The sequence below is a fragment of the Nomascus leucogenys genome, chromosome 4 (assembly GCF_006542625.1).
Source record: "Nomascus leucogenys isolate Asia chromosome 4, Asia_NLE_v1, whole genome shotgun sequence".
Classification (NCBI taxonomy): Eukaryota; Metazoa; Chordata; class Mammalia; order Primates; family Hylobatidae; genus Nomascus; species Nomascus leucogenys.
Window position 1 is genome coordinate 16,133,918 of NC_044384.1, and position 17,222 is coordinate 16,151,139.

Sequence of the window (17,222 nt, forward strand, 5' to 3'; positions counted from 1 at the left end):
GATTGTCAGGTCATTGCTATGGAAAGGGGTGATAACTTCTGGGTGTAGCCATGGCAAGGGTAAACTGATATGGCACACTGGTGGGCATGTCTTATGCAGAGGTTCTTCCAACTCTTCCCTGTTTTAGCTAGTCCTCAATTTGGTCTGATGTCTGAGCCCCACTGCCAGAGTTAAGTCTTGCCTGCTGAGTCATGTCCAGCCTCCTACCTCAGAAGTGTGAAGCATAACTGGTGTTACAAACACCATCTTCAGAACAGTGATTAACTTTCAATACTGAGGAATAGAAAAAGTACAGAATTGGATTTAGCTGTATATGTAACATTTCCTGTCTTTGAAAAGAGAAATTGAAGCAAATATGCAAAATGTAATTATCTGTTGAATCTGCTGATTATACTGTTTTCTATTTGTTTCTGTTTTCCTGAAATATTTGTAGCTAAAAATAAATTTAAAATTGTTACCAGGCAGAAGAAAATGTTTTAAATAAACAGCATATAAAAATATTCCAAAAATAATATTCAAGGAGCTGATGTTGTGCAATGTTAAAAGGAACTGAGAAGAGCAATTTTCATTATGCTAAAATACCGTAAATAACATATGTGCACTAATTAGGGATTAGGCAGGAAAAAAAGGACTCACACCAGGTATTGCAACAGAATGAATTTAACACGAGGAATTCATAAACAGGTGTTAGGGAACCCTGAAGCAACAAAACAAAGTAACTGTAGACAAGAATGACCACTCTAAAGGTGAGGGAACAAACTCTAATGTTGGGAATATCAGAGCCTAGAAATTTGGTAGAGGATCTCTATGGATCTGGAACTCAGATTTTGGAGGAAAGGGCACTACATAGTTAATGCTGATGTATCTAAAAGGTCATAATAAGGTTAGGAGGACTAAAACCAAGCTAGAGATTAGAACTACCTACACTTCCAGGAGAGAAGAACCCTCGCTGGAGTAAAGTTAGAGATAGAGATAGGAGCAGGAAGAAAACAAATAGAATATAGCTGGGCACAGTGGCTCATGGCTGTAATCCTAGCATTTTGGGAAGCCGAGGTGGGCAGATCACTTGAGCCCAGAAGTTTGAGACCAGCCTGGGTGACACAGTGAGACCTCATCTCTACAAAAAGTACAAAAATTAGCCAGGCATGGTGGCACACACTTGTAGTCCCAGTTTCTTAAGAGGCTGAGGCAGGAGGATCACTTAAGCCTGGGAGGTTGAGGCTGCAGTGAGCCAAGATCATGCCACTGCACTCCAGCCTGGGCAACAGAGCAAGACCCTGTCTCAAAAAAAAAAAAAAAAAAGAAAGAAAGAATAAAGTATCTCCTCCTACCTTACAGTATCCCTATACTGCCCTCTGAGATTTTAACAAGAGTACTCAGTCGGAACTTGAAAAGTGAGAACTGATGGCTTCAAGTTAGTTTTATTATTCAAAATAGTTTGGGAACTTCTTGGGGATTTTCTTAGAGCCATAGCTTGGAATTTGTACTATCCTCAATGGAAACAAACTGAAGAATTTCATTTTCTGAAAATCAACGGTGATAACTCACAATCATTTTAGGATAAAAAATTGAATGATATAAACTAGAAAATAATGTTCACATGTTCTCTTAAAAAGGTAAATTTAAAAATTTTGCCATCTTAAAAACCCTTTCAGAGAAGAGATGGAGATATAAAAAAATCAAACAAACTGATTACCAAAAAAATACATTATGAAAATGAACAATGGCCACATGTGTGCATACAATCTTTGCTTTAAAATCAATGCATTATTGGAAAGTTCTATAATATTAATTATAAGTCTTTAGAATAAAAAATGTCAGAAAAGCCTGGGGAAAAGCCAACAAACAAATAGGAAGTTTACAAAATGTAGGTACAATTTTAGATGAAATTATCTGGAAGGGGATTTTCCAAATTAATGCCAATGTAAACTGAATACTCAAGATAGTCAGAAGTTAAATAGAATTTTAAATGGACTCAACAAAACAAATATACATAGTAATGAGCCAAAGAGAATATGTGATCATTTGTTTAGATGCACAATAGGCATTTTAAAAAAATCAATTCCCATTAATGTTAAAAAACACATGTATCATGAGTTCATGGATACTTTCAGAACTTAAGAGAACATTTTATATACTCAGCCTGACAGCCAGCATATTTTTTTAATTTAATGGGGAAATATGAGAGGCAGTACCATTAATTCAGAATATAGACAAGAATGCCCACTATCTTTACTACTATTTACCATATTATTAGAGGTATTAGCCATGCAATCAGAGAAGAGGAAGAAAGTAGAGCCTTAGAAAGGAAGAGATAAAAATCAATTTGAAAATTATGTATGCTATATTTGATATAGTGTGATATAATTAAATATCTGGAAAACACAAAATAATTGATGAAAACACTATGCAAGCAATAAAATAATTTTATAAGATAATAGCTTATAAAACTATAATTACAACAATTAATAACCTTTATATATACAAACAAAAAATTGGAAAATGAAATGTAAGTCATGATAGCAAAAAAAATACTTAGGCATAAGCTTAATAAGAAAAATCTTTGTATTTATTGTCAACTGATTTTTGATAAAGATACAAAGACAATTCAAGGCAGAAAGAATCATCTTTTTGAGAAATGGTTCTGTGAGTGTGAAGAGACACCCTCTGGATTGGGAGAAAATATTTGCAAGTCATATATCTAATTAAAGGTTAGAAGAAACTATCATCAGAGGCTACAGAGAGACAGCCTACAGAATGGGAGAAAATTTTTGCAATCTATCGATCTGACAAAGCTCAATATCCACAGCCTACACAGAACTTAAACAAATTTACAAGAAAAAAAAAACAATCCCATTAAAAAGTGGGCGAAGGACATGAACAGACACTTCTCAAAAGAAGACATACAGGTGGCCAACAAACATGAAAGAAAGCTCAACATCACTGATCATTAGAGAAATGCAAATCAAAACCACAATGAGATACCACCTCATACCAGTCAGAATGGCTATTATTTAAAAGTCAAAAAACAACAGATGCTGGCAAAGTTGTGGAGAAAAAGGAGCACTTTTACACTGTTGGAGGGAGCATAAATTAGTTCAACCATTGTGGAAGACAGTGTGGCAATTCCTCGAAGACCTAGAGGCAGAAATACCATTTGACCCAGCAATCCCATTACTGGGTATATACCCAAAGGAATATAAATCATTCCATTATAAAGATACATGAACATGTATGTTCATTGCTGCACTATTTACAATAGCAAAGACATGAAATCCACCTAAATATCCATCAATGATAAACAGGATAAAGAAAATGTGGTACATATACACCATAGAATACCATGCAGCCATTTAAAGGAACAAGATCATGTCCTTTGCAGGGACGTGGATGTATCTGGAAGCTGTTATCCTCAGCAAACTAATGCAGGAACAGAAAACCAAATACCACATGTTCTCACTTCTAACAGGGAGAAAGAATAGGTAATGGATGCTGGGCTCAGTATCTAGGTTATAGGATGGTCTGTGTGGTAAACCACCATGGCACATGCTTTACCTATGTAACAAACCTGCACATCCTGCACATGTATCCCTGAACTTAAAATAAAAGTTGAAGGGAAAAAAAAGGTTAATATCCAAAATATAAAAATAACAAACAATAACAAGAAAACAAAAAACCCAATTTTAAAAATGGGCAAGGAATGTGTATAGACATTTCTCAAAAGAAGACATACAAAATGGCCAATAGATACAGTAAAAAATGTTCAACATGACTAATCATTAGGGAAGTATTCTCAGATTTGATACCAAAAGCCTGAACCTTAGAAGATATTAATGGGCTGGGTGCAGTGGCTCACGCCTGTTATCCCAGCACTTTGGGAGGCCGAGGTGGGTGGATCACGAGGTCAGGAGATTGAGACCATCCTGGCCAACATGGTGAAACTCCATCTATACTTAAAAAAAAAAAATACAAAAACACAAAAATTATCTGGGCTCGGTGGCACATGCCTGTAATCCCAGCTACTCAGGAGGCTGAGGCAGGAGAATCACTTGAACCAAGGACTCAGAGGTTGCAGTGAGCCAAGGTCACGCCACTGCACTCCAGCCTGGTGACAGAGATTGACCCGTCTCAAAAAAAAAAAAAAGATATTAATGATAAGCTGAACTCCAGTCACCCTATGAAAGATCCCACAAAACTATTGAGTTACTAATTCACATTCACTAGGATAGCAAAAATCTAAAAAGAGTAGAATAAGTATTAGCTAAGATGTAGAGAATTGGAACCCTCATGCATTGCTGTAGTATTGTAATATGGTACAGTTGACTTGGAAAACAATTTAGTATTTCCTCAAAATGATAAACACAAAGGTACTAGTAATACATGACCCAGCAATTCCATTCCTCGGTATATACCCAAAAGAAATGAAGATATATATCCACACAAAAACTTGTTCCACACAAAATGTTCATAATAACATTATTCATAAGAGCCAAAAAGTCAAATACAAATGTTTGTTAACTAATTAATGAATAAACAAAGTCTAATGTATCCATACAATGGAATGTTACTTAGCCAAAAATGGAATGAAGTATTGATTCATACTACAAATTGAATGTAACTTAAAATTGTTAGGCAAAGTGAAAGAATCATGTTTCAAAAGGCCACATGTTATATGATGCCATTTATATGAAATGTCCAGAATGGGCAAGTTCATAGAGACAGACAATACAATATTAATTTCTACGAGTTGGGGAAGAGAGGAATGGGGAGTGATTGTTAATGAGTATAGGATTTTTTGGGGGGTGTTATAAATGTTCTAAACTTAGACAGTGGAGGTGTCTACACAACTCTGTGAATACACTAAAACCAATGAATTGTACTTTAAATATGCAGATTTTATGGTATTAAATTATATCTTTTAAAAATTATTATATGTGTTCTAAAAGACTAATAACAAAATTAAAAGAAACCACAGACTATGAGGAAACGTCCACGCATCATATATTTGATAAATTAAGGACTTGTAAGCCAGACTTTATTAAGAACTCTTTTAACTCAATAAAATGAGAAGACAAGACAGACAACCCAAATTAAAAATGAGCAAATGATTTGTATACATTTCACCAAACAAAGTCAAACGAATGGCCAATAAGCACGTAAAAAAATGCTCAACCTAATTAGATATTATGGAAATGCAAATTAAAACCACCATGAGATGCCACTTTGTACGTACAAAAATGGCTGTAATCATAAAGACACAATCCTGGATGTTGGTGAGGATTTGAAGACACTAGTTTTAAACATTCCTGGTGGGAATATGAAATGTCATGTTGGAAAACAGTTTGACAGTTTCTTACAAAGCTAACTATTGATTTGTCATATGGCCCAGCAATTTCTCGCCTAGGAATCTCCCCAGCAGAAATGAAAACATATGTGAACACAAAGATCTTTATTTACATGTTCAGAGCAACATTATTCCTAACAGCCAAGAAGTGGGAACAATCCAAATGTCCCTCAACTGGTGAACCTATAAATAAAATAGGTCTTTTCCATGCAATGGAATAGTGTTCGGCAATAAAAAATTAAGTATCAATACGTACTATAACAGATGAACCTCAAGAACATCATGCTAAGTGCAAGACGCCAGACACAAAATACTACATGTAGTATGATTCCATTTATATAAGATGTAGAAAGAAAAACTTATAAAGACAGAAAACAACTCAGTGGTGCCTAGGATTGGGAATATTAATAGGCATGAGGAAACTTCTTAGGGTCATGGAAATATTCTAAAACTGGATTGTGGTGATGCATAACTCTAGAAATTTACTAAAAGTTAATGAATTATAAACTTACGGTGTGTACATTTTATGGCATGCAAATTGTAGTTTGACAAAGCTGTTAAAAAACAAGCCAGTTATGTGATCTTGTTAAAAACTGGAGGAAAAAAGTGAAACAAGCCAATAATTAAGAGCGTTAGGAATAGATTCAGAGCTTTTCAAAAAGCATCTTCAGAAAATATCATTTGGTAATGCTCCTACCTCACTCAAAAAAAAACCCAGAAAAATGTAAATGGAGAAAAAAAAGGGAAACTTTTCTAAAAGTTATTCCAAATATTTACCTTATAAAGTCTAAAAAGGTGATAGAGGAGGAATACTGATCAACTACATCATTTATCTTCTCAAATACCACATTTATTACACAATATCAAAATGCTTATGCATCTAACAATGGATAATGATAGAATGGAAGATGAAAATACGGGCATCTTCTCCATCTGGTATATTGTTTTATTTTGTCCTGGCATTGGAGGTTTAATTAATGTTTTGCTACTGTATTCCTAAATTCTCTTTCCTATGTGCGATTTGCCACAATATCTGTTGGGGAATAGTAACATGAGCTGAGTAAACTATTGTTTTATTTTACTTGTGTATTATAACATGTCAAAATACTAGAATTAGAGAGACCCCCCAAAATTACTAGTTCATACTCTTCACTGGAGAGACTTTCTCTCCTTTCGTGTGCACAAAACTACAAGATACCGATTTACTTTCAAAGGAAACCAAGGGGAGATTATCAGTGAGGTTTGGTTTGACTCACCTTACGCATGGCACAAAGAAAAGGACATTTCACTTTCAAGGATGGTTATAAACACACACATTATTGGAGTCATTAAATCATTGATTTGATGGCCAAGACTGGAAATGCAAGTGAGACAACATTTAAAAGAATGGACGATTTTCATAATCATATGAGTAACACTGGCAGTTGTTTTTCACTAAAAGCAGCAATGCCATGGCAACGATCAACTTAAGGAGAAGAAAATCTGCCGAAGAAGAGGATGCTGTTGGATTCATTGTGCCTGATGAAGAACAGGAAGGGATGATTGCAGTGAACATTTTCATGACCTGGGGCGGATGTGACAGTAAAGCCTATGCCGGTGGCAGCTGCAGCCTCGGTGCCTTCCTCAGTCACCGCCACAAAGGAACTGTGCAGGAACTTCTGGGCGTGCAACCCGGAGCCTGACGACATTCCCGAGTAGTCGGCTTTGTGCTCACTGAAGGCATCGCCCATCCCCATGGCAGCCAGGACCGCCTCTAGGTCATAACTGTCCTCCACCTCAAACCGGGGCAAGTGCAGATTCACCCTTCTTTCTTCCATATGCCCTGGACTAGTCCACTCTACCAATTTCTCAGGACTTATTTTATCTATTATCTATTTTCAAAAAAAGAAGAGTAGAATGGTATGATTATCAATAAAAATCTAAAACAGTGTAACACTGATTTGCACCAGTCAGAAGTTATTAATTTTAGTAATATTAAAGTGGAAATTTTATTTCACTAGATTGTTGTCTTTATACTGCAGGCGGTTGTCTTATATTTCTCCATTTAAATTATCTGTGTATATGTGGAAATCCAATAGCACTGAATACATTTTTAAAGATTAAAAATAAGTTATTTCTTATTTTATCAACCTAGTATATATTTCATTTTAACTACCTCTCCTAGTCTTTGAATGCATATATATTTACATAGTTGCAATCACAGTGAATGTCCATTTTATTTGATAAAAAGTAAACTTTTTCACACTACTGCATATCTCTCCTATCTTCAAACAGCTAGATAATATTCTTATGAAGTTGATAAATTTTTCCCAATATTTAGCTATTCATTCACTTTACAAACATTTGGTCTGTAGCAGGCATTGTGATAGATTTGATAGTTACTAAAGATACAAAAATAATAATTATGATGAATTTCAAACTGGGCATTCCAGTGTATTTAATACCGAAATAACTGATTTGACTCAGAAAGGCAATTTTTTTCTTCTGCATTATTTCTTTGGAATAATTCCCACAACTGAGCTTTTTGAATCAGAAATACTCCTAAAGCTCTCAGACATATTGCCATTTTGCTGTCCCAAAATATTTTCCAACTTAAAATGCTACTAGCAACATTTCACAGAAGTAGCACAGCACCTGGTAGTATAAGAAGACAGCAGTTATCATTTGTTGAGTGCTTTCTATGTCCTGGACCCCTTCTAAGCTACGTTTCTCTAATCATTCCAACACTGCTGCACATTAAGCACCATGGAGCCATCTTCAGAGATGGGAGAGTATTGAAGTTCAAGGAAGTTAAGAAGCTTCAAGGGTCAAAAAGCCACTAGAGAAACAGGATTTGAAACAAAACTCTTCTGATTTTCAAAATACAGGACACTAGTCACAATTTATTTATTTATTTATTTATTTTTGAGACGGAGTCTCGCTCTGTCGCCCACGCTGGAGTGCAGTGGCGCGATCTCGGCTCACTGCAAGCTCCGCCTCCCAGGTTCAAGCTATTCTCCCACCTCAGCCTCCTGAGTAGCTGGGACTACAAGCGGCCGCCACCTCGCCCAGCTAATTTTTTGTATTTTTAGTAGAGACAGGGTTTCACCATGTTAGCCAGGATGGTCTCGATCTCCTGACCTCGTGATCCGCCCACCTCAGCTTCCCAAAGTGCTGGGATTACAGGCGTGAGCCACCGCACCCGGAACTCACATAATTTTTTTAACCACAAAATGGGTGAGACTAAATCAATGGTGTAAGGGTGTAAGAAAGAAATTCACAAGCTCCAAGATCCTACTGAACAGTGTGCAGAATTGGTCGTATATATGCATACGTGATTCTTTTTTTTCCAGGAAAGGGGTCCGTAAATATCAACCATTTCTCAGAATGGTGGGTGATCTTTAGGACTCCCATATAATCTTAAATGTTCATTTTAGTTCATCCCAAACATTCTAGGATTAGTTGTTCTCAATAAACCTGACCCATACTATTTAATGCTCCCCAGTACACATCCATCTGTAGCTGCTGGAGAGTGAGAAACACTTTCTATCTGAGGCCGCTGGCCAACAGCTCCTACTCAGAAGCCCTGAGACAAAAAGCCTTAGGAAACGAAAGCAAGAATAAGCAGATGTAAGTGTTTACCTTCTCCAGGCCATCGATGTCGTTGGGCAGAAGCACAAACATGCTCAGGTCATTGTTTTTATATGGAATCCCTAGAATTTTGGCCTGCAAGTCCTCCAGGAAAGTGAAGCTAAAGGAATGGCTCTGTGTCATCATCTGTACAGATTTACTTGTGCTCTGCAACAAATTAACAGAGCACACAATATCAAAGGACATAAGACCAAAGGCATTAAGGCAACCAAGTTAGTTCGTCAAAATAATTAGCTCAATCTAAAATAAAACCCAATATCAGAGTCTCAGAATGAGCATTTACTATCTACCAGTATGCATTTGCTCAAATATAACTTTAGTTTTTTTGGGGGGGTGGGGGATGGAGTCTCACTCTGTTGCCAGGCTGGAGTGCAGTGGCGTGATCTTGGCTCACTGCAACCTCCGCCTCCTGGGTTCAAGCAATTGTCCTGCCTCAGCCTCCCAAGTAGCTGGGACTACCTGCATGCACCACCATACCCAGCTAATTTTTATATTTTTAGTAGATACGGGGTTTCACCATGTTGGCAAGGATAGTCTTGATCCCTTGATCTCGTGATCCACCCACCTCGGCCTCCCAAAGTGCTGGGATTACAGGTGTCAGCCACCACGCCCAGCCATGAATTTAGACTTTACATTCCATGCGTAAGCACATCACGAAAATAAATTAAGGGCCATACCTTATTCATCCAAAATTTCTCTTCCTTAGTATTTTCTTTCTTAAACTCCCTGTCCCATTGCCCTTTAAAATAAACCGTGTTCACCAGCACCAGCTTGGTAGAGCTACTAATAGAGCCATCTGGGAACAAGTCCTTGATTTTTTCTGCAAACGAAGAAACAGAAAAAGGTTGGCCCATCTTCCAAATGGCAAGTAATATGTATGACAGATATGATGCAGATGGACTTGACTGATCATTAAAAACCCAGCCAGGTCAGCACCTGAGGGCCTTGCTGACAAAGGGTTCGCTGGCAGAATCGACGGGGAGGTTCTCATTTTGCCCATTGCCTATTTATCCCACTGGATAAACTGAGGTTCATGGTTAAGAGTCCGGACTCTGGGGTCAGATGCCTCTGTTAGCATCCAGTTTGCCTCTTATCAGCTGAGGAATCTTGGGCAAGTTATTTAAACTCTCTGTGCCTCAGTTTCCACATCTGTAAAATAGGAATAAAATCTGCCTCATAGGGTTGTTGAAAGGAGCAAATGATTTAACACATGTAAAGGTCTTAGAACACCATCTCACACATAATAAGCACTCTGTGTTAGCTATTATGCTTACCATTCGATATAGTTACCACCTGAGATTGAGGGATTACTTATTATATTGGAGAAGGAGTTGATATTTTTGTCTCCGAGTTCAGCCCATCCCGCAATAAATTCTAAAAAATACTGTTCAACCAACTTTTTGAAAGATCCTATTTTTTCTGCTTCTTTCATTTCCTTTCTTCAGACCAAGCATGAGGGCAAAAAAACACACATTCTGAATAACAAAGGTCTCTCTGATAATTGGTATAAAAATGGAATCTGAAACTCTAACACTAAAGTATCAGCTATTGCTCCCCAAGGTGAATTTCCACATTAACATTTCTCTGTAGATTTCTCATACCAGGGGATGAGAAAGGAAGAATGGGATAAGAAACTTGTCAAATCCTCTGCTGTGGGGAGGGCTGTAGGTTATCATTATCCCTGCACGATGCTCAAGTGAAGATGAAGACTAGGTGGCCCCAGCTGTGGATGGGAACGACAAGTCTTGATGGGAGAGCTGCGTGTTTCTCATTTAACACAGACAGAGAAAAACTCAGGAAGAAAGGCTCTGATATAAAGGAAAGAATGAAACCCAAGACAGGCATCATCCCATTTTCAGGACCCCCAATATGTTGTGATCCAAGACTATGTGTAAACAGTTCTCCAGCAAGTGTTTCCATGCATTTGGCTTCATGCAGTCCCCCCGCTGGCTCCCCTTGGCCGCTCCACATTTGCTGAAATTGCTCCACCATCTGCAGTGCCCTCCCTACCTCCTAGGCCCAGGCTTGCCCTTCCAACCCTGCAAAACCTATCTCAAGTCCCTTCCCAAAGCTTGTGCACCTCACGCAGTGACAAGTCCAGGGCTTCACTCACAGCAGGTTGTCAAGAAGTGTTTTTTGTTTGTTTGTTTGTTTGTTTGTTTTTGTTTTTTTGCAATGAGTGAACCACCCATACTCTACCATTTGTTTTGCTTTCAACCCAGGAATTAATCTTCTTTCGACTTTCATCTGCTTCATTTACAAAATCAACAGGTTCCAGAGATGCATGATAATATTTTTCAACATAATCTAAGTATTTCTTTAGGAGAAACAAGGAAGGAATAAAAAGAGGTTAAAACTCAATTTATCAATTGCCAACATCTCTAAATAAATTTATGTATACACTAGGACGGCTAATACAGCAAGAGAAATTTTAAGGCCCTGAGCATCTCACATTGAGTTCCTGCATGCACATTTTTATGCAGCTATTCTGGGGATGAGGCAAAAATCAGGTTCAGATTGCCAGGACTGAAAAGAAGCTCCCTGCAGTTCTGAATGTCTGTAGATCAGGATGGAAAAGTACTGCAGGGATGTGGCCAGAGCCAGGCAGCACGACTTCAGGACCCACAGTCCTACCAGGGCCATTTGGCCATTCCAGAATACCACTCACAGATATGGTAGGCACAGCAAACTTACTTGAAGGAAGAGGTATGTTTTCTCTCCAAACAGCCTGTTGGTTATGTTCAGTTCATAATCATTAGCAAGTTTGCTTATTTCAGTCAAAAACTTTTGCAATTGTTGATGTACTGCTTCTGTGTTCTCAATCTTGAAAATTAAAACAAAATCTCAACAGGTTATCTTGGCAAAAGCAAGCCTAGATTCTCCCCTAAGAGGATGTGGCTGCTGGGTCTCTCCCTCAGTTTGTCAGCCTCAGGGTGATCCCTGTGTTTGATGTGGCCCCTGGATATCAGGTGGCCTTTACCCAAGTCATATGATAATGTGAATTATGACCAATCTCAGCTCCAGAAAGAAGCCTTCTCTGCCGGCCCAACACCACAGATCTTGCTTTTATAACTCAAGTTGTGGGGTTTTTTGGTCTCAAATAAAAGTACTCACTAAATGTTCAATAAGCTTGTTTTTAGCCCCCCACAAGATTCTAAGCATCTAAGGAAAGTAAATGATTTCCCCAGACAATTCTCATCTATTGAAGTTTGGAAATTTTTCCAGATAGTGAATAAGAAGAGTGATTCCTAATGGTATGAGTCACTACACATCGGGCTGAAGTGAGATTTATCCTTGTCTCCAGGGGGAAAAAAAATCTTTTCTGAATATTTTATGTAGGGCCCATCAGTTTTCTGATTGAAGGTTTCATATTATATGTTACCTGAACAGCATATCTAGAATGTCATTATTTCAACATATAAATATAATAAATATTAATTAATATTAATTATATATTATATGATTCATATTTCAGCAAAAATAACATATTAAAATAAATATTTTGTGTTCTTTTCTCATACTAAGTTCTTAAAATATAATATGCATTTTATACCTGTAGCACATCTCGATTCAAACTAGATATATTTCAAGTGTTCACTAGCCACTTGAGTAGCTACTATACTGGATAGCTTGGGACTAGATAAACTCTCGCCCAGGCAAATTAGGAGGCTTGTATTAAAAAGGCCATTTTTGCATTGTTTGTAGAAGGAAGGAAGGAAGGAAGGAAGGAAGGAAGGAAGGAAGGAAGGAAAAAAGAAAGGAGGGAAGGAAGGAAGGAAGGAAGGAAGGAAGGAAGGAAGGAAGGAAGGAAGGAAGGCAGGCAGGCAGGCAGGCAGGCAGGCAGGCAGGCAGGCCTGCCCCATCAACAGAATAAATGAGGAAATAGCTATAAAAATGAATCAAATAGGGCTATAAGTATCCCCTTGAAACAGATGAATCTTATAAACACAATGCTAAGCCAAAAATAATCAAGTTCCAAAGAATAATGACAAAAATATGTGGTATGTAATGAAATAATAAATACGTGGGAATAATGAACACCTAACCCACAATAGTGGGACTTCCTCTCTCAGGAGAGGATGGGGGGTGTGCTCAAGGAAGGTGTTATACATCAGCCTAAGGGGCATCAGCTGATTTGGTAATGGTTTATTTCGTACACTGAAAAGAAGGGTTAAAGTGTGTTTATTGAATTTTTCCCTATACCTTTTGCACATATGTCTTGAGATTTTATCAGCATTTTTAAAAGCAAGATTGAGAATACTCTGAATTTAAATAATAATCAAATGGGTACATGTCAAGCCAGTCTCTGGACAAATTATTAAATGAGGACATTGGAATAGATGACCTCTAAGATGTATTCTAGTCCTAATATCCTTTCAGTCAGTAATTCTATTCTCTTCATACCTCTGTGGCTCCCAGGAAAATTCTGGGGAATGGGCAAAACTGCTAGACAGTGTGTACGTGTAAGCTGTGACTTACACGAAGCTGCAATTCAATTCCCACCCCAGTCATCTAGCCCTTCACATTGGAATAGGGCAGCTATCCAAAAGAATGAGCCGTTTTCTAATTTGCACAAAGGTTCTACGTGGGCTATCATGGCTGAGAAAGAATGTGCTCTGAAGACAACTGCACTCCTCAGTTGAGGGGACATTGCAGTGGCCATATGACCCAACTTGGTTGTGCAAACCCTGAAAGGAAGCCTGACTCTCCACAGGTGCAAATGAGCCACCCACAGGACCTAGCCTTTTGGGGTTGTGAAATGAGCAGCTCATATTGCTGGGTGATCTGAGCCATGGTTTTATGAGGGTCTGGAATTGCACTATGACTACTGTCAGAGCAGCTGTGCCCTTCCCGAGAGTGCTAACATCTGATCCTAGCCCCGACCTAATGGGCTTATTCCTTTCCCGTGTTTGAGTAGACTCTCCTTTGGGTGGCGAATACAGGAACACTGGAGCCGGAAAAGACCTCAGGAAGTCATTGTGCCTGTACTAATTTTTTAAATACAACATCAGCAGGGGGTTAAAAATATGAGTGGAGTTTAGCAATAATATCACCTACTGCTACTACTGCCGCCACCACTGGCTCAGTTACCAGATGCCTCTATTGGGCACTTTACAGAGGCTGAAAGAAGATAAACAACTTGCCCAAAGTAGCATCACTCTTAAGTGACTGAGCCAGGACTTGAACCTAAGTCTGTTTAACTCCTAAACCCATCCCCTCTGCTATGGGAACTTTTCCATCTATTAGCCTTTACCAGTTCTATCATAGCGGTATTGTCCATTACACCTAAGGTCTCTTCTCAATACTAAGGGGTTATTATTATTATATAATCCTTACTACATTATTTGTCCACAGTGATTGCTATTGCTTAATAATAAAGCAACAATATTGCTTTCATGCCTTTCTCAGTCCTTTTCCCCAGAGAACCCACACCTAAAATGCAACTCTAATGAAGTTTGTAAAACACATCTCCCCACCTCTTTTCCTTCAGCCTTTATTCTTACCACCTCTTTTTCTTCAGCCTTTATTCTTGAACTCTTCATGTCTTTTTCAGAGTGAAACACCTGGAAGAGATAGAAAATATTACCGTGGTGCTCAGAGAAGAGAAAACCACACACAGAGTCAGTCAGGGGAGAGTGGACGCTTGTGAAAGAAACCTCGGTGGTATACGAGGTGACATTCTCTCCTTGCAAAATCATGAAAAGGTCTGTGTTTACCTCTGATTTTTCTTTTTTTTTTTTTTCTGATGGAGTTTCGCTCTTTTGCCCAGGCTAGAGTGAAGTGGCATGATCTTGGCTCACTGAAATCTCTGTTCCTGGGTTCAAGCGATTCTTCTGCTTCAGCCTCCCAAGTAGCTGGGATTATAAGCACCTGCCACCACGCCCGGCTAAGCTCATGCCTGTAATCCCAGCACTTTGGGAGGCCAAGGCATGTGGATCACCTGAGGTCAGGAGTTCCAGACTAGCCTGGCCAACATGGTGAATGCCCATCTCTACTAAAAATACCTCTGATTTTTTTCTAAGGAGCTCGTATTGGCTTATGTGTTCCTCTGTTCATCTTGGATGTGTCATTTTTACCCTTGTGGGGATTATGTCACTTTTTCCGTAAGTACTTTTCATGCTCTGTCTTAATTATGAGTGCAATGGCTTTGGACAAGGTTACTCAACCAGTCCCTACTCAAAAAAATTTCAAGCATCTGGAAGCAGTTGGGGAGATGGTATTTGGAAAGGGAAGAGGGCTTTCCTGATAGATCTGAAATTGCTCCCTGTCTTGAAAGTCTTTGTTTCCTGGTCCACAGGTCAAGATGAGCATATTTTTAAGACAATGCAAGAGGGCTGACCAACCCCCCAAATGAATTTGTGCATAGAAAACAAGGAAGCCCCCGACTGCACCCAACCTCCTCCAACTGGGAAGCGGTGGCTCCTCGGGTCCCCAGGAGGAGCATGCCAATGGCAGTCAAGATGCCCACAGGGGAAAAGAAGATGTTGCCATCATTTGTTTTCTTCAGCTCTTTGAAAAGATCAAACCCAAGTCGAGTGCTGACGGCGCCGAGTGAATCCATGATGATTTTAGCAAGATCTAGAACAGCAAGAACAACAATCAAAGCTGAACATTTGAATTACTCTGTGTCAGGGGAACCCTTCCTGCTTCTATTCCTCTTCTTGCATCGATCCGGAATATAGTGATTTCCACCCTCTTGGTGAAAGGTCGCTGCTGCCTGTTTCTCACATCCTCTCTTGGCCTTCTCTTGCCGGGAGACATCAATCAGTCCGCTGGAGTCTTCCAGCATCCGGTGGTGCTCAGTTCTTATTTCCCCGGAGAGCAGGGTTAATGTTTTAATAGCTTTATTCTCTTGTTCTCTGTCTGAACCTGCCTGCCTCTGCCTCCGCACAGCCTCCTCTTCATGGAAGCTTCCTCACGTAGACCCAGCCCTCGTCCAGGCAACACCAGTTTGTCCAGATGTGAGGCCCAAGCTAAGGCAGGGGGGTAGGCACAAGAATCTCCATGGGCCTCAAGTTCAAGCAGTGCTCTCAGATCCAACCTTAGCAATAATAAAGCCAAGACTTGAATCCTTATCTGATACTATGTCTCAATTGATTCAGAATTCAGCCCAGAGAGTGACAGGATTGATTACATCTCTTAAACCCCTTTCCCTAACTGCATAAAAACTTGACTCTGGGTTGAATTTTTTTGAAGCAGAAACCACATATCTCTGGTCATGAATTATTAGGTGGAGATAAAAGGATTTTCTTTTTTTATGCTTTTCTGTGTCGTTTTAGGCTTGTACATGAGCTTGCATTACTTTTATCCTTTCACAAAAATAATTTTTAAAGAGCAATTAATATTTGCCAAAAATAAATAGGTAGAACTGTTTTTATGTTTGCTTCATTATCAACTACTTTATAACTAGTAAGTAAAGGCTTTAGGAGGAATCCTAAAACAAGAATAAGACTAATGAAAAATAAAGTTTTTTAAAGCCCAATACTTTTGGGGCCTTTTGCCCTCAAGGGCTCATCCCTGCTAACGCATCCCACATCTGATATCAAAGCTTCCATTTCAACCTCAGGTTCCCTTGTAGAGATCCTTTACAGGTTAACTCAGAAATAACATGGATTAATTTACTGTCAAAGAATTTACACTGTCATGGCCATTAGGAACTAAATTAAATAAAACTACCTCCAGAAAGTCTATGCACAATAAAAGTAATTCTTTCAAACAACAAACATCATCGTTCTCAAAATACAGAGGTCTTAAATTGGAGCCAAAATAAGAACTTACCTCGGGTTTTTGGAGAGATGGTGGTGGCTGGGCAAGGAACTAGGAAGCATAAGTCAATTATGTAGCTGGGATTCTTAATTTATAGTTCTCCACATCTGCTTCAGCAGTGGTTTTCCACCTTGCATGCACCTTAAAATCTCCTTGGAACTTTAAAAAAAATCTATGCCCAAGCCCCACCCCAGACGAACTGAGTCAGCATCTCTCAGGTGGAAACCAGGCATCAGAATTTTTATCACCCCAGGTGATTACAATGTGCAGCCAACGCTGGGAACCAAAGGTATATAGCCTGATGAAGACATACATTAAATGCATACTTTACTTACTACAGATGGACAGAGCTGTGTCCTGACAAGTCATTCTCTGTAACAGAGTTATTTTTGCAGTTGCATTATTTAGGAGTGCCAAATCCAGGAAGAAAACGAAAGAAAACTATCTTGCTACAAAAGAACAAGAAAAAGGAACAAGAAAA

General features: G+C 38.8%; 1 protein-coding gene across 7 annotated transcripts; it reads right to left on the reverse strand.

Moving 5' to 3' along the window:
* Positions 1-4,977: 4,977 nt before the first annotated feature.
* Positions 4,978-16,904, reverse strand: SERPINB13 (serpin family B member 13). Of its 7 annotated transcripts, XM_030810087.1 has the most exons (9): positions 16,754-16,861; positions 15,372-15,553; positions 14,482-14,538; positions 11,669-11,797; positions 11,174-11,291; positions 9,911-10,123; positions 9,652-9,794; positions 8,966-9,121; positions 4,985-7,215 (listed from the first exon to the last, which is right to left on the reverse strand). In XM_030810087.1, exons 6-9 carry the CDS (start codon positions 9,972-9,974, stop codon positions 6,811-6,813), a joined length of 768 nt encoding a protein of 255 aa, XP_030665947.1. In that variant the 5' UTR covers positions 9,975-10,123; positions 11,174-11,291; positions 11,669-11,797; positions 14,482-14,538; positions 15,372-15,553; positions 16,754-16,861; the 3' UTR covers positions 4,985-6,810. The 7 variants fall into 7 exon arrangements, with proteins under 7 accessions (XP_003264355.3, XP_030665943.1, XP_030665947.1 ...); XM_003264307.4 differs by lacking the exon at positions 9,911-10,123 and having other exon boundaries at positions 4,978-7,215; positions 14,452-14,538; positions 16,754-16,904; XM_030810083.1 differs by lacking the exon at positions 9,911-10,123 and having other exon boundaries at positions 4,978-7,215; positions 14,479-14,538; positions 16,754-16,876.
* Positions 16,905-17,222: the final 318 nt, after the last annotated feature.

Coding starts and splice junctions, on each gene's coding strand:
- SERPINB13 (XM_003264307.4), bottom strand. CDS start 15,536: ATGGATTCACTCGGCGCCGTCAGCACTCGACTTGGGTTTGATCTTTTC. Junction 14,539..15,371: donor CCGCTTCCCAGTTGGAGGAG/GTTGGGTGCAGT, acceptor TATCTCTTCCAG/GTGTTTCACTCTGAAAAAGA. Junction 7,216..8,965: donor ACATCGATGGCCTGGAGAAG/GTAAACACTTAC, acceptor TTTTGAAAATAG/ATAATAGATAAAATAAGTCC.